The sequence below is a fragment of the Empidonax traillii genome, unplaced genomic scaffold (genome assembly GCF_003031625.1).
Source record: "Empidonax traillii isolate 1590-97213 ecotype Southwest subspecies unplaced genomic scaffold, ASM303162v1 scaffold89:size1181294, whole genome shotgun sequence".
Classification (NCBI taxonomy): Eukaryota; Metazoa; Chordata; class Aves; order Passeriformes; family Tyrannidae; genus Empidonax; species Empidonax traillii.
The window spans coordinates 529,557-554,220 of record NW_020955282.1 but is presented as its reverse complement, the minus strand read 5'-3'; the positions used below and the strand labels follow the sequence as shown (position 1 = coordinate 554,220).

General features: G+C 34.1%; 1 protein-coding gene across 1 annotated transcript in view; it reads left to right on the top strand.

Annotated features, from left to right (window-relative positions):
- Positions 1-24,664, top strand: part of ASCC3 (activating signal cointegrator 1 complex subunit 3) — a 255,756-nt gene that overhangs the window by 94,501 nt on the left and 136,591 nt on the right. The window contains exons 11-13 of the mRNA XM_027881455.1: positions 3,540-3,704; positions 13,952-14,128; positions 17,203-17,274. Of these exons, the coding sequence (XP_027737256.1) occupies positions 3,540-3,704; positions 13,952-14,128; positions 17,203-17,274 (414 nt within the window). The remainder of the gene's footprint in view (positions 1-3,539; positions 3,705-13,951; positions 14,129-17,202; positions 17,275-24,664) is intronic.

Genomic DNA, 24,664 nt, shown 5'->3' with positions numbered 1-24,664 from the left:
TTACATTTTATATAGCTTATTCTGAAATATTTTTGTATGTGGTTTGGACGTGTGAAGTGTAAATTTGAGGAGATTAGCCTTTTCAGATTAGGCAAACAGCAACAAACTCCAGCATTTTTCAACATGTTGATCTTCTGAAACTACGGTGAAAACGTAACTTCCTCCTACCATGAAATCTAGCTTCAAAGGGGATTGAAGAGAAACTGGCAAAAATAATTAGCAAATCATGCAATTATAGAAAAATGAATTTTCACAGTCTCTTGAAATTCTGTCACTTGATGTTGAAGTTATCAGCTAGTGTTGTCCCTTTTGACATAATTTTTCAAAGTGAGGTAATTAAACTTTTTGTTTGAGTTCTTACCTGAACATTATGTAAAACAATATAGGGATATGTTAAGTAGCCCCAAAGCTAAATGAGATCCTTCTGAGTTGAAATATATAGGTTGTTTTTTTTTAATTGTGCAGTAGTGAAATTGAATGTCAGTACTCACTGAAGAGAGAAGGCTTTGTGAAAAGCCTATGTTTTTTCTAATGGAAAAAGTTGGTGCAGAATAACTAATGATAATCAAGAAAACATTGGAAAAAGAGGAGAGTGTGTGCTTAGAGAAATTTAAGTTGACAGTAAAAATATTGACAGTTAACCCATTTCTATTCAGCCATACCCTAATACAGAAACCAGATTGAAATGTCTTGCATGAGTTGCAGTTCATTAAGCAAATGTGACACTTTATTTTCTAGCTATTTCAATACTGAAAGAGGTGAAGTGGTGAAATAGCAATATAAATGAACATACTTTTCAGTGTGCTGAGAACTCAAGTCAGTGTAAAAAAAGAAAATATTAAGAAATGTTTCAATACTTGGTTACTGTGTCCTTCCCTTGCCCCCAAACAGGAAGCAGAATCCTTTTGCTGAATCCGAGTTTTGATTTTAAAACTTTGAGAATAAAATATGTTGTCTCTGAAAATTAATTATAAGAAGAAATTACACTACTGCATTTGAAATTAATAATGAAATGCTCATAATGCTGTTTTGTTTATGATTTTAATTGAAAAAATAATCTCTGTTAGCGTTTGCTGAATGTCAGCATTTTCTTTTAGCTGATATTTATAAATAGCATTTTAAATATTTGAATTCAGTTTATCATTTGCAACTACAAAGCTGGTTTGTTTGTGGGGTTTTTAGAGAATTTTTCCCCCCAACTGTAATTTCTGTCTAAAAAATAAATGTACGAACCACTCATATTCTCCAGCAAAACATTCTCTAGGGATCTCTCTTCTTATTTGGTATACTATCTCATTTAGTATAGCTTTTAATTCAGGTCATTGCTTTGAGAACATTGCTATTTTAAAATGAGATCAAAGTAAAAGACCATTATGCCGAATATTTAGTCATCACTCAGAAACAGAAGAATTAACGATACCATTTTAAATGTATATCCTGATAACATGACTGACATTTAAAAAAAAAAAGCTGTGATCTGAACATTGCCAATTTAGATTTAGCAAATTAGCTAAGTAGCTTGAATTTGTAGTATTTCACACCTTAAAGCCTTAATATTCATTGCTAAATATGTTTCCTCACTGTTTGCTAATTAACACTCTGTGGAAGTACAGCTGCTAATATTTTGTGGCTGACGTGGCTCATTTTTTAAAGTGCTAACAGTTGCATCTGTAGTAGTGTTACAATTCAGTTCATAAATTATGGGCATACATTTTTACACCTATTTTGTACAAGCATTTGAAAAATCTGTATTTGCTAACAAAATGCACCCAGTAATATTTAAACCAAACATGGAAATACCCCCCACATACCACCATTCTGTGATATTAGTGATTCAGTGTCCTTATTGCATTAGGGGAAGCATTGCCATCAGGTCAAGGGAGGTGATCCTTCCCCTATACTCAACACTGCTGAGGCCACACCTGGAATAATGTGCCCAGTTCTGGGCTCTCCAGTAGAAGAGAAACATGGACATACCAGAGAGAGTCCATTTAAGGGGCACAAAAATGATGAAGGAACCAGAGCACCTCATGGGGGAGGACTGAGAGCTGGGACTGTTTAGCCCGGAGAAGACTCAGGGGAGATCTCATCCATGTCTGTAAATACCTGAAGGGAGGGCACAGAGCCAGACTCTTCTCAGGGGTGCTCAGTGATGGGGCCAGAGGCAATTAGCAAAAACTGAAACAAAAGAGGTCATGTCTGAACATCAGGAAACACTTCTTGCTGTGAGGATGACTGAGCACTGGCGCAGGTCACCCGGAGATGTTTTGCAGTCTCATCCTTGAAGATACCAAAAAGCTGTCTCAGTACGTTCCTGCTCAACTTGCTCTAGGTGGCCCTGCTTCAACAGGGGAGTTGGGTAAGACAGATTCCAGACATCCCTTCCAACCCCAACCATTCTTTGAATCTGTAACTATGAAGTCTGTCAAGCCAGGTTATAGATAGTAAGCTTTGTGCCTGTTGTAAAACCCTTAAGATTTGATAGATTTGTTACAAATAGGTAATAAATAATTGACCTTAAACCATAGTCATAACTTACATGCAAGTTATTACTGAATTTCAGTGAATAAGATTCAGTTCTATGGTGTTATTATACATAGCAGCTGGCTCTTATAAAGGAAATTACTTCTGTTGACTAGTACATGAGTAATCTGCATTTTTCTTTGAAACAGTTGCTGAGAATTTTCTGGGTGGAGGAGTGAGATGTTTTCTTTAGAGTGATCACTTTGTCTGATTTTACATTTTAAAATTGTGCTTTCTTGAATTCTTGTGTTAAGGTCACGTGAAATGAGACCTAATGAGAGCTAAGTTGTCATTGTGGGGAATGATGGCTGCTACAGCTTTTTGGCAACTGAAGATTGAATGTACCTCAACCTGTTTGAGAGTCTCTTTTTATGCAAACAGGTTGCAAGAAAGGGCACCGTAATAATAGACTTACCACAGACACATCTACTGAAACAATGAAGTTTGGAAGTTACCTTACCCAGGACTGGTGGAAGTTGTTCGGTCTGTTTTGCCAGTGCAAGGATCAAGATATCTAAATGTTCAGCTCAAAAGTATTCCTTAGGGAGAAAGCATTTCACAGAGAAGAGGGAACTATCAGATCAAGCTTAGGCATGAAGGAAGGGTCTTAGTTGTTTACTGTGCTGTGTTGAAGGTTAGAAATACTTCATCACAGACCATTTTAGTGGGGCACAAACATGAAATGATTATATAAGTAGTTGATTCTTGATAGCTGCTTAAAGGTTTTCTTGTGGAAAATACACAATATACAAATGATGCAAGGTAGTTTGAATGTATTGGTTGATATTTCTATATGGTTTTCCATACTGAATCCAACTAATGGCCATCCAACACATGTAGATGCACCAAGATGTGTCCACCTCATATTTAAAGTAGGTAATAAAACTTAACTTTGTTGAGTTCTAACATTACATTTACTCTACTATATGTAAAATTACTGTGTTTCTGTGACTTTATATCTGCATTTTAATTTCTAAATGCTTAGTATTTCTTTTCTGGTTTTTCTGCTCTGCTAGATGCTTGTGACTACTCCAGAGAAATGGGATGTCGTGACAAGAAAAAGTGTTGGTGATGTAGCCCTCTCTCAGCTGGTAAAACTCTTGATTCTTGATGAAGTTCATCTGCTGCATGAAGACAGGGGACCAGTGCTTGAAAGTATAGTAGCACGTACTTTACGACAGGTAAGAGGGATATAACTTTATTTTGGTCAAGATAGATAGATATCCCTGTAAAGGGTAAAATGCTTAGACAAATAAACTAGCATGCTTAGGCAGTTTACAATGTATTTCACAGCTATTCTATTTTACAGCTATTTACCAAGAGTGAAGAAAAATTTATGTTTTTCTGCCTTCCCTTCTGTATTATATCAACTATCAGATTCCCAAGATGAATAATTTATAACAGAGCTATTTCTTATTATTTATTTGCTTAATTTACTTACTGTACAAGTAACAGCAAAATTAAACGTTTTAAGCAAATAATAATCAGGCTACTTTTTTGGTATAACCAAAATTGAGAGTATTTTCTTACCAGGAATGCTCATTTTCAATTAGCAGTTTTCCTAGGAGAGTTTCTTTTTTGTTTTAATTAAGAGTAGTGTCTTAAATCTAAGTAAAACTTTCATCAATGCTAATAAAATACTACATAATTTTTACTTTAGCATAATTGGTCCTTTTTTGTTCCCCCATGATTTAGTGGTGCTTTCTAAATATGAAGATTTGAAATGGCAAACGGAGAAAAGGGATTTTTTTTTTTCTTTCAGTCTTGTACAAAAGAAGGATCCAGAGCTAGAGGAGTGAATGAAATTGGTCTCAATCGTTAGATGTTTGTTTACAAGTAAAATAAAACATGGAATTTGGGGACGAATAGAAAGGAAGGAATTAGGACAAATAAATGATAGTAAGAGGGAGGATAGAATGCGATTATTCTTTTTTTGTCATGCAGGGCAAATGTCAATGCAAGTAACCTGTAACAAATGTAACAAACAGTCATTATTGTTTTGGCTCTGTTTGTAGTTTGTTTAAAGCATTTTAGCGTTCAAGATGTTTTTTTTCTTGGTAAGGCTACACTAACTTTGTTAAGGCTTTCTGAATCATCTGATTCCAGCTCTGCTAAGAACAAAATAGATGTCTGCTGTAATCCAGTACAGAAGGTGCAAGTTTCCTTTATGAAGAATAACATAAGTAATAATTCTTTAGAAGAAGCTAAACTTAGAAAGATCTCTTTTTGTTTTTTTTTTAAGAAGAGTACAGCTTTGTGAAGTTTACACTACCTCAAAGGCACTAAAGCTTAACCTGTTTGGTATTGTATTTTCTTTCTCAAATGGTTTTGATAGCCTTGTTTTCCTTTGGTATCTTTAAAGTAAAGCATCTCAGCTTTTAGCAGTGACCATGATGGCCATTTTCTTCACGTCAGGTTGCAAGGCTTATTCGTTTCCTACTGCGAAGTTTTGTGAGACTTGTAAGATAGGCTTCAGCTGTACAAAATAGATGTTTAGAGCCATTTTATCTGCCCTGCATAATTCAGCTTGGCATTCTGTTTCTGCTTCATTTGGACACAAATCTCCCTCCCATAGATCCTTCCCTTTTGTGTGTGTCAGGCCTGTGAGGGTAACGTAAGGAATGTAAAATCTAAGGCAATTATATCTTGGGTATTGAATCCTACCCTTGGTGCATTTATTGTAATATAGTATTTTGCTTCAGCACTCATTTGAAAAATAGCTCTCGAGGGTGTTTTAATCTTCTAGGATTTCAAGGCTTGTTTTACCTACAGAGTTGGAATTTAATTCATCTGGAGTTGAATCTACTCAGTTGTAACCCTTCCTTAAGTGAAAAAGTTGGGAAGTAAAACAGTACACAAATCTTGAAAATTACCATCTTGCCACCTTTCTGAACACCTTACTTATTCTAATTTAATAAGAAAGACAAGTAAGATAATTAATAGAGACCCCTCACAAGAAGAGAGGGAAAATTTGCAATATAAAGCACTAAAAACCCCAACACATTTAAACAAAACACAAAACTACTCGAAAATTTTTTTAGAATTGTGCTGTAGAAAACAATTGACAAAAATATTTTGAATTATAAGCCTCCCAGAGAGCCCAGGGACAAAGAAACAGGAGATGTTTTGAACAATTATTTTACTTTTTAATATGAAAACAAATAATAAGAGGATTAGTTTTTAAAATTACACTGAAATGTTATAGTTCAGCAGCTGAGCCTGCAAGCATAGCTCTATGAAGTTTTCAGTATACATCCATAATTAGTTATGAAATTACTGGAACTTTTACTCAGTCAATAAAAATGATAACATTTTTGATTACAGAAGAATTTCACTGGAGTTTAATGAAAATTCTATTACAGGTGTTCTAAGTGTAAAAATGTCATGTCTGATGTTTTAATGATAGTTTCTGAAGAAAAAATATTTTGTTGCATTTCTTTGATCTGTTTTATACATTTTGATACAAATTCATAAATGTTCCAGGAGCAGTAAGTAAATCCAAGATGTTCAAGCCATGCTTGGAGAATCTCCTTCTTTCTATGAGAATTTAAAGCTCCTTTCCAGCCTTCTGAAAGTAGTTCCAGAACTTATTTTTCATTGATATCTGTATAAATATCATGTTTGTTTAATATTCATGTACACAGGAGGTACAAATAATTGTTCAGTTCTTGAAAAAAAACCTAAAAATACTAGTGACAATATTAATCTGAAATATCCTCATGTCAATTACACCACTGCAGTAATTGCTGAAATCAATTATTTGATTTGTATACAGATTTAAGACATCCGAAATATTGACTATTCTTTCCTAATTTGTAGCGAAGGGACTCAGTGTTTAGGCAAGTAACTCAGAGAAAAATCCATTGCAGAGAAGTAGTCACTAGATCAGATTGGGGACTGTAGTAACTGGGAGCTGTTCTGGTAAATATCACTGACATTTTTGCATTTTCTGTACTGTCCCTTTTCGCCCCTGTGGGAGACAGTGCATTGAAGGAATGTAACTTCTGATCTGACCTGGAATAGTCATTTCTTGTATCACTTCTGTATCAGAACAGTGAGAAATTCCTTTGAATACTACTTCAGCCTTTTCAATAAATCACTAATAGCGACTAATAATGGCATGTACCTCTAGTTTCATCTGGATTGTACTTTGCTAGCTCATATATGAGACAATGTCATGATTCCTGTGCAGGTCAGGATGTATAACGTAGTGCCTTTTACATTTTGCAGGGTTTATTATCCTGTCTTGAAGAAAAAGCATATGTCTTGATCTCTTGTTTAGTTGGAGGTAGGAGAGTGGTTTTGTTTAGATGGTGGATAATAGAAAAAAACCCAGACAATGGATTATTTTTTTTTTTTGGTCTTTTTAAGAATTAGTGTTCAGCGAGCTACTTGGGCCAACAACTGTGCCAAAAAAGAATGTTTTGAGATCTGTATTCATGTGAGGTACAAATACAGGTATCCAAATATATGCTTTAAACAGGAAAATCCTGTTGCATTAGCAGGTCTGTCCTAATTTTTACCTCAAAATACTTGAATGATTGATATGCTTTCCCCCAGATGAACACTGAGTCACACCACTTACTGTAAGACTTTAACATGCTCATTTTTACTTATGGCATTTTTTAGAATTAGGTTTTATTTAAACCTGGAAGGAGCATATATATTGGAATTATTGAGTTTTACTCATAGCAGAATGAAGAGCATATTTGTGCGCACGTTTGCACTTTTCAAATTTTAGGGAATGTTTTTGCAAGTGATTTAAATTGACTTTGCTAAACATTTTGGTGGCAAAATTGCTTTGAGCTCTGTTATATATTGTAGGTATAACATCAAACAACTTCTTTGAATCCAATTTATAGCTTTGATGTTTAAAGTTTTAGTCCAGAGCATAATGCAGATGTAAAACTGAAATGCTTAAACTTTTTAATCAAACTTTCCACACTACAGTAATGTACTAAGCTTATTATCTTGAAAGAAAAAAATTGTCTGCTTTTAAAGGCCACTGGATTATTTTATCATAATTATTCAGATTTTGATGACTGCTGCTTATGTATATTTTTTCACAAAAAAGCATACTGAATACTATGCTTGAGTGATGCATGAATTTTTGACACCTTCTCTCAAGTATGTGAATGATAAATTAAATAAAAGAAATTGCCTAGTAAAAGCATTCTCAGAGTGTGGGGTACAAAGCTCCCATCTTAGGCACACAAGTATTGTTGCCATCACTGTCTTATTCTTCGAGTTTAAGTTTCAGTTGTTTTATGTTTTTGTATTAGATCCATAAATTTCCTCGATAAGTAATAGGTGGGATAACACAGCAGTACAAGCAATCTGGGAGATTTCTGGAATACATTGATGAAAGCTACCTCCTCCAGGCAGTAAAGGAGCCAACAGGGAGTGGTGCTGTGCTGTACCTTGTACTCATCAAGAAAGGAGGGGCTCGTTGGGGAAGTGGAGATTAAAGGCAACCTCGGCTGCAGTGACCATGAGATGTTGAAGTTCTCCTTCCCCTGGAAATTCTCATGCTTCCTTTCTGAGCTTTCTTTCCTCATGACACCTTACATAGAAAAACTGTCCATCTTAGCCATAGTATCTCTGGATGCATTTTCAATGTGCCTTATTAACTCCTCAGCCTCTTTCTTTTTCTGTCCCTTTGGTTCCCTTTTTTACCTCTAACTGTGAGTCATTAGCAAACAGGTTCAGATGTTTCCCACTCATAGCCAAATGTCTATTTGTTATCAAATTAGACTATTCTATGTGCTTGGAATCCCATTCTTGATGAATTGAAAATTTGATCAGTTTAAAAAAAAAGTAGTCAAGACTGATGGCTGATAAACTAAAACCAGCTGCTTAGCTCTGTATATCTTGTGTCTACTGGTAACCCACTGTAGTTCCTATATGTGTCTTTTGGATCTAGAATGGCATTGACATTTCTCTTGGTTCTTCAATTCTCATCTTGAATCGGTGCTGTTAGTTTTTTGTCTCCTTGATATTCCCTACATAGACTAATCAGGCTTCTCAGCATCTTTTCTTAAAGGATAGATCGAACAAGGTTACTGAAGTCTTCTGCAATAATTTTTCAAATGACTGTCTTGGGACTTTTTTTTCACTGGACTTTCTTATATTCATGACTGTATTTGAAAACCAGTCAACCAAACTGTGTATACCACTTTTGTGTAGTTTTGGTTGTGGTGTGTACAGAGCTAGAGCGTTTTCCTTCTATACTCAGTTCTATCCTTTTTATACCCTAAAGAATTGCGTGTATTTAATTTTGCTAACACGTCATCTTCAGAGCTTGCATTCAAGTACTTGTTTGTTAAGTCCTCAAATAAACCTTTTTCTGGTTGCTGCAGGATTCACTCATCGCTAATAATGTTTCCTGAGAATAGAGTCTTACGAGCTAAATGAAAAGAAATTTAGTTTGAATGGGACTATCAACCTAGATTTATCTGTATGGCTGACACACACATCAGTTATATTAATTCTGCCAGTCGCCTGCTCTTCTTGTCACCAGTTGTTTTTTTACTGCATGTCATAGGTAAAATTATTGATTAGAGTTGGTCTTAGAAAGCAATTAGAGGAATCCCTTTTTAATTGCTTTTTTTCAATTATATATTCCTTTAAAACCTGTCAGTTCATCAGCTTGTGATAAATTTAATATATGTTTTCTTAGTATTCTGTGCTGTTATTTTTAAACAGTATGTTGTGCAGCCATATGTCTAATGAGTCTTACATGAGTCTGGATCTATCCTGCTGTCTTTTACACAGCCTTGTACTTGTGTAAAAATTACTTTTTAAGAACAAACTACTTTTTCAAAACAAAAGCTAATCTCCATTTTGTTTGGAAAATGTTAAGTATCAGATATTTGAATTAATCTTCAGAAGCTTTTCTATTATTTTGCATGGAAGTGATGTCAGGAAGTCATTCTGCGTGTCATTTTAAGGTATTGATATGTGGCTGGTTTTCCATTTTTGTGATATATCCATGGAGTTTAAAAGGTAATAATGATTGTCATATGTTTTGTGTTCTTTCATATTATGGTGAAGCAGTGAAACTAGTTTGTAGAAGGGTACATAGGCATTTTTGCTTCCTGGTTTGGGAACAAAACAGTAAGCATAACATGAAAAGGCATTTTGTCAGTCAGGATAAACTGAAGTGGCACTATCCTCCTAGGCATAGAAATCTCTTAATAGATATATGCAAAATGCCGTTTCTTAAGACAAAGTAATGCATACTTAATATTTAGCTGAGGGAAAATAATATGGCTTCTAATAGTGCTTTCTGCATCGTTACATTTTTTCAGTGCCTCTAGATTTTTAAATATATTCTAAATGGACGACTGAGATCACAGTATTTTCAGGGTTCATTGGAAGCAGAGTAAAACTAATAAAATTACTTAACTGGATGGTTGCCTAGTAACAAATGCATTCTGTGAAGAGTGAGGTGCAGATAACATCCTATACAGAATCTTCAAAACAGTATTAGTAATTGCATTTTTACTGTGTACTTTTGGTTTTGCAATTTTACTGGTTTTTTCTATTCTTCTTCCTGAAACTATAAGACTGCCACCTATGTGGACTGACTGACAACTTCTAAAGTCTTAAATTACTAGTAACCAATATAGCAATAAACAAGGAAACATTGGTGAAACGTTCTAACAACTGATTAGTAATTTTGAACCACATTTAATTCTTTTTAATGTACTAAGCATTTCTTGGTTCTTTTTCCATTTCTTGTTCTCGTTTGTTTTGGATAATGTAAGTCACATAGATCCTGTGAGAGAATGAGTCATAGAGCCATTCTGTGGGTAGGATAGTATCCACCTAGTAACTAATATGAATCCCCATATGTAGTACTTCATTCTTACTACTGTTGAATCGGGGACTCAGGAACCCATGTAAAGAATTCATCTTCTTCCACATCTGGACTAATAACTAAATGCTGGTGTCTAATTTTCTGAGTATTTTTAGTGTACATCAGAAGGACATTCAGACTGACTGTAGAGGGTGTGTTGAAGTGATCTTGGGTCTTCTGAATATCAGAATAATTTCTAACCAGCAGACAACTCTTCAAAGATTAAAATGTGTAAACTTGTCTGCTTCACTTAATTCTGTGCTCAAGTTGAACAATCAGGGATATGCTTTCCAGCTTGATTGTAATTCATTCTGTGAATGTGATATTTTAATACATGGAAATGGGAAGGCTGCCAAGATCACAAAGTTCAGGGAGAACTTTAGAAGTCAGATAAAAGAGTATCTCTATGCACACTCCATATGCTCTCAAGTGGCGGCTGTAATGTAACGAGATGATATGCAAATCTTAAAACTTATTAGGAAGAAAATGATCCTACTGTGATCAATTTACAATCCAGAGAGGCACTTCCCATACCTGATCCCTTATCATTTATACTGTAAGCGCAGCTGACGCTTGAGTGTGGAAATCGGTACTGGAGAGCTCTCTTCTGTTTATTTTTATTGTATACGTGGAATTTCATGGCGTGGTAATCGTGTTGTGTGAACGTGTCTGGTGAACATGCTGTCAATTCTCCACGTGCCATCATGACTGCTTCTGAATTAGATACACTAATTAGATATGTCGAGTAAATATAGTTATGGCAATTTTATTTTTTACTTCCAGTGTAACATCGAATCAATAAAACATAATAAGGCTTTTAAAGAACATGATGTGCAGACACTGTGTCAGTTCAGTTTTTCAAAGAAAGCCTTGCAAGTTTCAAATGGTGCTCATATTTTTACTGGGATAATTCAATACATATGAAGAGTAAAAGGTTAGAGATTATGTTCCAGTAATGAAGAAAATGCACTTAGCTGCATACCACCAGCCAGTGATAGGGAATGTAAATAGAAAGCTTTATCATCCAAAGATGTCTTCTCAGTAATTTTTACTTCAATTTCAGGAAAACACTGTAGGTTCATGGTGTCTTGTATATGAAGTCATAATCTCTAATTGGGACTTCTAGGACCAAATAAGTTAACCAGTACTTGAAAAATATTAATTTTTGAATGGACTGTATTTACAAAAGGCATCTGTGCACTTTCAATGCTTACTGTTCTTTAGAAGCATCTGAGGGCAAAACATCTTAATGCTTGCTCTTCAAGGGAAAGTCAGAAAAGCAGTTGAAAAATGTATTCAGAGAACTCTGATATAAAAATGTGTTAAAATTCTTAAAACCATTATAAGAAATAAAGTTTCTATAGTGCTTGAACAGATGAATAATAGATAAATAGTTGAAACTGAATTATAATCTCAGATCAAATGCAAAATAAATTCATTTGGTTTAGTTTCACCGTCAGGAAGTTTTGGGTTTTTTTTTAATTTTTATGTTTAGCACAGTTTTAGTCACTGCTGTTTGTATATTGTCATGTATAATTAAGAGAATAAAAGCACCTCACTGTATATGCATGTGATGATGTGCAGACACATGGGCATTTAGTTTACAGTTTGAATTCAATCTGGAGCGTAAAATAATTGGAAGGATTGTTATGTTGTCTTTCAGGTTAAATATATCTCTTTTTGCTTTTTTATTATATTGTATACATATAAATTATTTATATTTTTTGTTGCTAAGCAAATATAAAAGTAGATGGTTTTTTGTTTGGATGGCCTTGAAAGAGGTTAAAGAAATTGATGGAAAGATTTAGAGTCATAATCGTTTTTAAGATGATTAGAGGGATATTACCTCAAGTACCTCAAGTCCTGTGTCCAGTTCTGGGCCCCTTAGTTTAGGAAGGACGTTGAGGTGCTGGAGTGTGTCCAAAGAAAGGCAGCAAGGCTGGTGAAGGAACTGGAGCACAAGTCCTATAAGGAGCATCTGAGGGAGCTGGGGTTGTTCAGCCTGTAGAAGAGGAGGCTCAGGAGAGACCTTATCACCCTCTACAACTACCTGAAAGGGGGTCGGTCTCTTCTGCCAGGCAACAAGCAATAGGACAAGAGGACACAGTCTTTAGCTGTGCTAGGGAAGTTTAGGTTGGACATGAGGAAGAAGTTCTACACGGAAGGTGATTGGGTATTGGAATGGGCTGCCAAGAAGGTGGTGGAGTCACTGTCCCTGGAGGGGTTTAAGAAAAGACTGGATATGGCTCTTAGATGGTCTAGTTGACCAGGGTGGTGTTGGGTCATACGCTGGACTCGATGATCTCAGAGGTCTTTTCCAACCTAGTTGATTCTGTGATTTTGAGTTTGGGGTCATGGTTTATTTGGGGATTTAGTTTATTATTTTGGTGTGCTTGTTATTCTTCAGGTCTTTTTTATATTATGTTGTATTTTATATTCCTTGAGAACGCTCTCCATTTACTTTTTAGTTGCCTTTTTTGAAAACTTTTAATTTGTCAGTTTTAATTACATTTCTTTCACTTTAACTCGAAACATCTGAGTGATTCAAAAATCTGTATTGTAAGTAAAACCTCATATTGTTTTGAATAGGACTTATCCAGGTAGAATTTATCAGCCCTACTCATCTTGAAACATTCACACATTTGAGACAAGTTGAGAACCTCATATATGGCTTCAGTTACAGTGTGTAAAAACCCTTCAGAACTTTGGTTCTAAATAATTATGCCAGTAAGAAAGTTGTGAACCAGCCTACACAACTTTTAGTGTTGCAGAAGGAAATGGGCAAATTCTTGCATGCATTCCTCATTCAGGTCTTTTGTCTGGTTTCATTCTTTTTGAAAATTACCTGGAAATACATATAATATGCAGGCTTTTATATGGAACAGAGGGTTTAGTTGTAAAGCACCATTTCTGTCCCTTATCAAATAGGAAGGTCTGTAAACCAAACACTTGAGTAATTTAAAAAAAAAAAAAAAAAAAAAAAAAAAAAAAAAAAAAAAAAAAAAAAAAAAAAAAAAAAAAAAAAAAAAAAAAAAAAAAAAAAAAAAAAAAAAAAAAAAAAAAAAAAAAAAAAAGAAGAAAAAAGGAAGAAATGCCTCTCACAGGGAACTGGAATAGATTGTCTAAAAGAGTTGCAGAAGCAAAAATCAAAAAAAGGAGGAGTGACATGAATTACATTCTTCTTTCTTTTCAGAATTGTGGTGTGATTTGGACTAAGGAAGAAAAGATACCAAATTATGTGTCCCAGTTTTGTCTGTGAATTAGACTTTCCCTTCTTAACAAAGCCAGTTTTCTGCTATTGTTCTTTCATGTCAGTTAATGACTGCTAACCTTTTGGAGGGCAAAAGTACAATAAAATAGATGAATAAGCAAGATTTGATGAAATCGCAGAATGCTCTAGTTTCTTCAATACAGATAATCACTAACTCACATCTATTGCTCACCTTTTGTAGAAAGTATTAACTGCTTATTTCACGTCGCTATTTTATGAGGGATGTTTTAAAACTCTGCTTGATTGCTTGGCCTACAGCACTTGGATAATTTACAATTTTTATGGTGTTTTAACAGGTTGAATCTACACAAAGTATGATTAGGATTTTGGGCCTTTCAGCTACATTACCCAATTATCTTGATGTTGCTACATTTCTGCACGTCAATCCCTACATTGGACTATTCTACTTCGATGGCCGTTTCCGACCTGTACCTCTGGGGCAAACCTTTATAGGAATTAAGACGACCAATAAGGTAAAGAATCATGAACACCAAAGAAAGGGTGGCTGTGTGTTTTGATCATGCTTCCTGTGAGTATGTGTAGGAGGCACTGGTTTATTATGCCGTGTATGTTTCATGAAGCATATTTTCTTTTGTATAAAGATACACATAAGTGAAAGTTGCTCCAAGAATCTTATTACCTCAGTTTACAGTACTTGTAAGTAGGCCTTGTTGCAGTTGGATAGAATGGTATCTAGCTTTGGACTGCCTCTGCTTCGCTACCAGATTTTGCTTGCTGAAGAAGAAATTATCATTTTCAACTGCAAAGTCACTGCAGCGGCTGCTATCTCATTTCAGTCTTCCATTTTGCTAGAAACAGTGGTGCTTCCTGTTTAGCTATAAGGATGCATGAGGAATGTTATAAAAAAATACTATTTTTTACAATCTGTATATATATAATAACATGACATGCATTAATACTAGTAGGATATAAGTTACTGATGAAAACCTTAGCGTGCTAAGCCGTTAATTATCATACATACATATTTGATAGAAACTGTATTTAAAGTAATCTCTAACTAGGCTTTTTACTCTTTGTACTCTTCCTCATTTTGGGAAGCATTAATAAATTTGGTAAGGTATCATATTCTTATTAAAAATCATAAGTACAGTGCCACTTGACATGTAAATTATAATTCTTTAAATACAGGAATTTATACAAACTAGCTGATAATTAAAGTTTTATAGCTTAACTTTTAGAAAATCTTGTTCATCTGTGATTGAAATTAATAGAAATCAAAACATTTTCAATCAAATGTTAATTTCATAGCTTAATCAATCATAGCATATTTTTTAGTTTTTGTAAAAGTGGCCATTGGTTTTCTTACTCGATTATTTAAGTAGTCATTCCATCTGCAGTGCAGGAAAGGAACTTATTTTACAACTGTAGGGAGATGTTTTAAATCTATACACACAAGAATAGTTTGCCATATGGTGCTTACCATGATTTGCATATTTTAACCTTCATTAATTGTTTTAAGTACCTTCACTGTTTTTTGCTGTGGCTTTTCATTAATCTTTCACTGCAATTTGATTTTAATATTTAGTTTAATTCCACTGTATAGTAAGAAAAAAGAAGATACTCCCTTCAGAATGCATTTGTGATTTAAAAATCAAAGAAATATATAAATAGTCCTGGAAAATTTGAAATTATTAAAAAAAAATTAAAAAGTAGTTTTCTAAAGAAGCATAAGGAAGTGACAAAATATTAGAAGGTAGTAGTTATTTTGAAATGTGAATACCTGGCAGACTGTCTTGGTAATACCACAGCCAGGAGTTCTTTTGCTTTTCAGAAGATTGTCATAACAAATTTCATAGAGCATAATATATTTTGCAATCAAAATAATACACTTTATAGCAAGCAAAAAGGTAAAAGTGTTAAACCTCTTAGAGAAAGGATTCAAGGTAACACTAATACTAAAGTTGCCAAATTATTACTGATATCAACATTCTTCTGAGAGGAGGAAGGTGATGTAAGAAACCACAGGATCAAAAGAAGTTATTGTAGGACATCAGCAAGTGCAGTCAATGCTATGTTTATATCCACACTAATGAGTTGCAAGGAGAAGGAAAGTTATTAGTTTGTGGAGATACTTTGCCACAGTTTTCTGAAATCCTGCACCAAAAAAACTCCCCCAGAATTTGAACCTGATTAGCTATTTACAGAATCACGTGCAAACTGTAGGCAAGCTTTCAAAGGCAAGGACAGCCTGGTGTATTCATTATGCATAGAAGTTAGCTGGGAAAGATCTTCAAACTCTGTATGTTGAAATTCTTAGAGCATATGGGACCAAGACTAAAGTTTGGCTTCTTCAGTTGAGGTCTGTTAATGTCAGATATTTTTCTTTAATGTCGATTGTTTTTCTTTATGTGGTTTTGGGTTTTTTTCTCTTTAGGTCTAAATGCAAAGAAAATATAATGTTTGCATGTATGTGTATGTGATATGTATGTCCATGTGTATTTATGCACTGCTCATATATGTTTCTCCTTAATGATTTTAATTTCTTACTATTTGAAAAAAAAATTTCATTAAAATGCTAACCTCTCATTTTCAGAATAATTAGACTGGCTGCTTGTCCCTTGCACACATGTCTGTATTTTTTCATCTTTTGCTATTAATACAATTTCAAATACAAATGTTGTCTGCTTTCCTCTAAAGCTCTTTTAAAGCTGTGATTTTCAACTTTCAGCTAGTCTACATAACTCCGAGTACTAAATTTCCTTTTTCAAATTTTTGTATGCTTTGCTCTCGTAAAACATTTTTTTGTGCCAAAACAATTTGGTTATGACACAAACGCACAAATAAATAATGGCGTGATTGCTCTAATTTTGGACTTTATTTATTTATTTTGATTTGTCACAACCTTGATATTGAGGTGTTTTCAAGTATATAGATGCTATTTATATTGTAGTGCATTAAAGAAATAGAAAAAAAAAATCTTTAGGGTAGGTTGAAACATACTTTTTATTTCAGCCAGAATATTCCTTAAACATTTTATTTATCCTTAGCTGTAAATTCTCTACATGGTACTCTCACTATTCTCTGTGCATGACCCAGCTGTGAAGAAATTTCTGTTCTCTGTGGCAAAAATCCTGAAGTACCAGTAATTTCCTAGAGATAAATATATACATATGCAATGTAGAAACTATTTTTATGTACCAAATAGAAGGCCTTAATGCTAGATAAGATATATTAAATGGATATTTCCTCAATATCCTGTAGAAGTAAGGTAAGATTCCTTAATATGAAACAGATAAATTAAGGAACTGAGTTAGCTCTCTTCGGTCATTAAAAAACACCATCAAAGTGACATAGTAAATTTTCTATTAATTGCCCTTACTCATATTTTACCTACTTATTTTCATATTCCGTTTCTGAACTTAAGAATAAAAAAATGCTATAGTTAGGAATGGGAATCAATATATTCTATATTTATTTGCATAATCAAATTTCTCTTTTGTAGGTCACTGTAGATTGCTTGATATGTAGTAGAAAATACATAAAAATAGAAATTATTTTAATATGGACTATGGTGTTTGTTTTTCAGGTGCAGCAGCTGAATCATATGGATGAAGTATGTTATGAAAATGTGCTGAAGCAAATAATGGCTGGACACCAGGTATTCATTTTTTGTTTTGGTTTCCATTCCGAACATATATAAAGAAGTTAGTTTTGATCATCATAGCGATGCCTTAAGAATTTTTATATTTTTTTTAAGATTTGTCACTTCAGAGGTAATCTGTAACCTTGAGAACACTTCATAGAAATAGCATGCAAGAAAATCTAAACTGACTAAATAGTGTTAGCTTCTAACAGAGGTCAAAATTCCTGGCACTTTACATATCCTCAAAGTGATTAATGTATATTTATGTCACTTTTTTTAAAATTACAAGACCTTACACTGAGGTACATTTAAAGATTAAAAATATTAAAAATACAGCACTTATTATTCTTAGCCTTTCCCATATCTTACAAATCTTAATCTCTCCTGTTAGACATGAGGGATGAGAATTATGCAGTGTTCAAGTCATAGTGCATAAGGGCTCAGCATCAGTCATTTGAAATGTCCTGGGGTTTGTGTTTTGTTTTCTTTTTAGGGGAAGTCATCCTTCATTTTGCTTTACAATAGAGGTTTCTGCAGTGAATTTTCACATCTGATGTTCTCCTCTGCTAAGATTGTGGGCCTAACTCATTTGCGTGAATAGTTTATCATTCTGTTATTGTGCTCCTGAATCACTCCCACATAATGTCTTGTTTTTGATAGAACTTTGCACATAAAGCAGGTATGATGCCTGTTCAGAGCAGTATAAAATGCTAGTGCACTATGATGCTTGAAGAGGCTTTTCACAAAATAACCTATATATAAAAGACAGAAACTCTGTCCCCTACAGTCACATTAAGAATTGCACATTTTTCCCTTTTCACAAAAAATTCATTGTGTTTTTTGAAAGATGAACAGTTGGTTTATGACTTGAGGGGAAGGGGGAAATACTTCAGCAACAGCTTCTTAGTCCTTCTTCCCCCCCTGCCCTGCTTTAACACCATTCTTCCACTTCTCTTGTTGTTGTCAGTTACTGTTGTTACATTCAGGAAACTTGCATGAAGATGACATACGGAAATGCTGTTATTTTCCTGTTAATGACATTGGTTAGCAATATCAAGGGAACTTTGCTTTCTCCTCATTGTCAGTTATGCACATGCCTTACACCAAATTCCTAGCACTGAAGTTGCTTATCTTTCATTTCTTGTTATTATTTCATGTATTTTCACTTGCTGAAGTGCAGGTAGCAGATTCTTTAAATCAGTAGTGTCTAGTAATTTATTTTGGATTCCTGGCAGGAAGTCATCGTATGCTGTTGCAGTGTGTTTATTGCACCTTTCTTCCCCTCTCTTTTCTTCACACTGAGGAAAAAACTAACTCCAAACATATATAATATTATATTATATAATAAGTACAATGTTCAATTCTAGTTTTAGTTCTTGTACTGGCAGATGAACGCGTTAGTGTTTTGTTTTAAGGCATGAGCTACAGCTGTAAGAGGTTGAGTGAAGAATGGTAGTCTACTAAATATTACAGTGTCAGCAGCAGACATTGTTGCTGATTTCAGTTTCTGAAAATTGTGTGGACAAAGCAGAAGTGTGGTTTCCCTCACTATGTAAATGTTGATTTCAGAACACTTAGATTAATTTGATTCAAATTATTGTGAATTTTTTTTGTTTGAAAATGTTCATTCTGCTCTGTTGCAGATATACTCTTTTAAGTACACATCTAAATAGCAACTGGTTACACTGGACTTTCCTTCGAAGTATTTAATATATATTTGTTTTGATATTTATAAAACAAAAATTCATAACCTGAAATGAATGATATACAAATACTGGTATACAGGTTTTGACAATGCAGAATCAAGCATATCAGATGGTTATCTAATATACTTAATTATATTATAGTATGTAGCATTGTACCACATTAAAAATTAGAGCGTTTTCCTTTTAATGAGTGTGCTATGACAAATCTGTCTAATCAGTAAACCAACTGCAGATGTTTTAAAAAGTGAGGGGAAAAAACCACAGGTCAAGTAGATATATCTACATAGAGATGACTGCCTCATAGTGTAAAATGAGTATTATGAGTGAATATCATTAATATTACACTAAGAAGGCTTTTTTGTGTGTGTGTCTTTTAACAATTTCGATAATGCTTTTTGATCTTCTAAAGTTATCTCACCTTCTTCTGGTTTTTTAAGTTTCTAGAAACCCATTACCTTGTGTCTACATTCACCACAGGCTGTTGTTATGCTCTGTTAACTTTTTTAGCTTGTGTGATCCATAAAACTTGTGTTTATTTCCATTCTATGTGTGCAAAGTTTGGGGTATTTTTAACAAAGCTGTGATTGTTCCTAAATATACTTCTTAGAAAGATATATTCATATCTTTCCTCCCTCCCCCCAATATTAAAGAAAAATTTCCATAGCTGTTGTATATCTATATGACATTCAGGACATGGTTGAGATTTTATATCTATTCAGGCAACGATGTGAGACAGAGAGCCAGAAACCTCTCTGTTCTGTTTTATACTGAGGTGCAAGAAAGAAACACCAGAATCAGTAAAAAACATTTTCCCTCTTCTAAAGTTGCTTGAATTAATGAGCACCTTTCAATGTGGCCGTCAAACTTTCACAACGTTGTCTCTTTTATGATTCTTGACCAGAGCCTTTGGAATGTCTTGATGAATTGAATTCAACATTGTTTGTTTATCTACTGTTCTTTTAACTCATTCTCAAAGAATTCCACCATTCTAGAACCAAGTAATTTATTCTTATGGAAGTCATGCTGATGTGTCACTGTCATATTATGGGTTGCAGTGTGAGGCTTGACTGCACTTATGTGTTCATGTGTTTTTAGTAGGCATACGTGTGTTTTCATTTTTAAAGACTAAGGCTGGTAGGAGGTAGTTGCATTCTACAGGCATGTGTTTTGACAGATGGAGAGAAGCTTTTTATGTTGATTTTTCAACATTCATCTTCTGCAAGACTTCAAGTTCTTCCTTGCTACTGGGAAATTAAGAGTTGGTGATTCAGTCTTTAATTTTGATCCATCTGCTCAAACTAATGAGATATCTCTTTTGTAGGCTTCACTTTGAATTACCAAATGCAACTGAAACAATAACATTTGTCTTATAACACACTTCTCCTCTTGTTTAACTTGAGGAAACTTGATAGATGACTTGCCCTACTGAGTTTTCTAGGATTTTTGTTCTGGAAACTTCTTATTGTGACTGAAGAATTAAGATCAGAGAAGGTCCCAAAGGTGTTTTTTAAGTCAGTGTGCTCATTTGGAGAATTGCTAATTATGTAGAACTCCATTAGAAGGTTTCTCTGGCAGATCCTACCTCTTAAGACTGCTTTCAGTGAGAACCTCTAGTGCTGCTAAGTCTGCTTTCCTGAGACTGTCCTTCCATGCTTGATATTAGCTGATGAATATTTAGTTTCATGTTGTACTTTCAACTATGTCCTGATATTATCTGAAAAGATACTAGGTCTTCTTGGACTGATTTGCACTTTGGAAGTTTTATTTCTACCTCTATCAGAGATTCTTTTAATGAAGAAAGGAAAAATGGTGCACCATTTGTCAAAGAATGTGACTCCAGGCTCAGCTGCAGGTAGCATATATTTGCCAGCAATTTTCTTCCAGGATACTGCTCACTTGAAGGCTTGGTGAAGGCTAAGTGACTGAAAATTATCATTCCCTGTTATTACAACTGTCTTTTGCCAGACAGTCACCAGTACTGGGCCACATGCATTAACAACACTAAGTCAGCTACAGAGCTGAAAAAAACTTCTCATTTTACAGCCCTGTGAGAAGGGCATTTAATGGCAGCAAGTTCTGGGGTGCAAGTGGCACCTTTCTGAGTCAGTAGAGAACCTTACAAGATCAGCAAAGACAGTGAACTGTCTGCAGTGACTGAAGACTGCACTTAGCAACATCATTTTTAGAATAAATTGAAACATTGCATTATTAGCCACTTTAGGACAATGCATATCATACTGTCTTTATCTTCACAAATTATGAGGGGGAAAACACCTTTGTCATGTTATGATTTGAGAAAAAACTGTATTTTTAGGAGTTTTGAGGGATAACAGTATTTTTAAGCTTTTTCCTCTGAAACATATAATGTATAAATTTTAACTTTATGTTAAATTCCTGCATCTAAAAAATGTTGAGCTGTTGCTCTCTTTGTCAAGGTTCAGTTGCTTAAGTTAGTTTCTTGAGGAGTTAACTCTTTTTTACTCTGACACATAGGTTCACTTCCATTATATCTCCTGCTCTTATTGACTTTTCCTGGTTTANATGGCTTTACAAGAAGTGGTTTCATTAGGCAGGGAAGAGCTTTTCAGGTGGCCAGAGATGCCAAGTTGTCTGTTGCTAAGAATCTGGATTTTTGAAATGCTAAATAGCATTGAAAGCCTCACCACAACATGAAAAAGGGAATGCGGTAGTAGTAATCATACAAAATTAGCAACAATACCACTTAACTTGGGTGGAGTATGTTTTAGTAACTGTAAAACAGTGGAGATATAACCTTTTTTGAATTAACATGCTAGGAATCTCACTGCTGGGACTGAAAATGTAAACAAAAATACTTAAAACAATGAACAGCCTTATACAGACCATCTGTTCTCATTGGTGCACTATGAGTGGTGATTTTGGACTACCCATATTGTGTTTATCTCTGTTCAGTTTTCTTAACTTTTGTAGAAAGTGCTATTTCAAGTACCTTTGTTTCTGAGCTTTTGCTCTTCTCATTTGAGCTGGGTTACATTTGGCTGGCTTGTGTTCTCTTCTGCTTTTGCTTTTCCAGTATTGTCTCAACTGCATCTGATATACCTGTGACAAGCTTTACCTTTTGTCTTTTTAAATTTATATGAATGTGCAGAATACAGTCGTGTTTACTTGTTAAATTTTTAATTAATCTATGTGTTGGGTGGTTACTATGCAGTTTTCTGGAGATCAGGATTGCTTTATTAATTAGAATTCATGTTCTTAATTAGAATGTTGTTCTACACCACTGGTCTGCATTTAGTTCACTAGAAGTAACATTAAGGTGTGATATATTTTTTTTTTTAATTTTGGAAAAGTTTCTAAGTATCGCTTTGAACAGATTTTTAATACTTTACTCTTTCGAATCAGGATTTTTGTTGTCTTAGGTCAGAAACAAATTACCCTTATACAGTCAGAACTGGTTCACTTTTTCTGTAATTGTCCTCTACTTGCAATAATTGACTTGAACCTTGCAGTACTAAGAAGTGTCATCTTGGTTTCCTTACACTATCTTTAAAAAAGAAACAGAATAGCTAATTTAAATCTATTATATTAGATTGTGAGAAGTGAATTTGACAGGTATTAATTTCATCTGTAAAAATGATGGATTAAATTTCTTTATTATCAGTTTTTCAGCTGTTATTTGGTTGCAGAAGCTGTGTGAAGATAAAAGTTTAATAAGCTTAGTTACTGGAACTGTTGACAATGCTTTTATAGCCATGTCATGAGATAAGATTTAATAAAACAGTATTTTCTTCAGAGATCTCTCTGGAACTTAGTACCTTGAGAATTAAACTTGTCTTAGTGTTTTTTTCCTGGTTGAAATACTGTTTGTAGCATACTTTGGACAAATTACTCCGAGAAGTTACAGTTATAAGTTGTTAAAACTTATTCTTCATCTAGATTTTTTGTTTATTCCCAGACATTCGTCTCAGAGGTTAAAAAACTTATTTCAGCCTGAGCTTTTGTACCTCTGTATCTGTGCAGATTGCTTCTCTTTCATCATCTGGTGTGGCTTATTTGCATATATATGTGTATATATTGCTTCTGTATTTGTATATGTGCACATGTATGAATAATAATATGCAAATACAGAAGGTAAAGTGGTCCAGCAGGATAACTGAATTATGACTGATGGTTTTAGATGTTATTTCTCTGTCAACTGATTAAGTGAAGAATTGAGTTTTAGGATAGTTTTCTTTTGCAGTTTTTGCACAATTATGGCCATTTTTATGAATGCTTTCTTTAACAAAATCACAAACTAATTCAGTGATGGTGCATTACTTTTATGTTCTGCATCTTCATCATTTATTTATGCACTTCATTTCCACAATAACTGCCTTTTGCAATTTTAAGGATATAACAGTTAACATAATCTTATGCCTGTATAAATGAAATTTTATATCTTACTTTAATTAAAAATCCTATTTTGATGTGTTATGTAGAAGATACACTTCAAAAGGTGTTTTATAGCAGATGTTTCGTATTATTGTCAAATGATATGTGTGTACTATTTTCCTCTATATTTTCTGGTCGAATCTATTTGGCTTTAAACATTTACCTTGTCAGCTGCCTCTATGAACAGCTGAGGAAATTGCTGGAAATGGATGCTGTAGCAAGTTACGTATATGAAAAACCATAAGTCTTCAATTAAGTTGCTTTCTAAATGTGTGCAATCTTTCTATGCCTTATGCTAATTTTTGCATATGTGCTTGTATCTATATAATTGGCTGCATGTGTGTGCTCAGGTGTTCACAATGAATTTATGTAGACCAGAAGCACCAGTTTAATATCTTGCCATTAATTAGGAGTGCATGAGGTGTTCATTTTATGTCTGTAGTCTTGCACAGCTTCACAGTGTTGTCGGTATTGGTAATACAAATGTTTAAGGTAGCAAGTGCTACTGTATTTTAAGAATAATTCTATTATTATTCTTCTGATATTATGAATTTGCATGGAATCATTAAAACAAAGAAAATCAAACTTAATTCCAGATGAGTAACTTCTCATAGCCTAAAATTATATTTAAATGAAGTAATAGATGGTTACATCTTGAGCCAGTTGGCCTTTTGTGGATGACACACATCCATTTAACGTGGATGTTAAATTTTAGATGTATGGCTTAGAAGTATGGTAAAGGCAGCTTGACCAATCTTACAGCCGTATGCAAGGAGTTTTACTAGCTCTATGTTGAAAGCTGTCTTTCGAACATGATACTGCAGACCATTAGCAATCCAGAAGATTGTGGAAGTCTGTGGAATCCTATCAGCTCCATATTGTTTTCCAGTAAGAATTCAATGACAAGGTTAAATGATACTCCAGCAGACATGTTGAGTATTTTTAGTGGTTCAAAGCTTTTGAAAATTCTTGCCCTGTAGCCTTGAGAGAAAATGATCTGTGTGCTTAGTTTAATATAATAGATAGTATCAACTAATAAACTACCTGATTATTGTCAAAGCACATGTAAATCATTCAAAATATAACAAGGCAACTGCTGTCCACCAAGACCTTTCGCCCGTCACAGACTTTTTAACAGAAATCACCAGAGAATCCAAATAGTAATGTCATTAGTGAGTTTTAATTTGAAATATGCAGTAATATAGGATGCTGTAGAAAATAAGGTATTTTGAGAAATCCATGAGAATGAGCAGTAAATTTTCACTCAAATGCATTAGGAAATTCCTTTT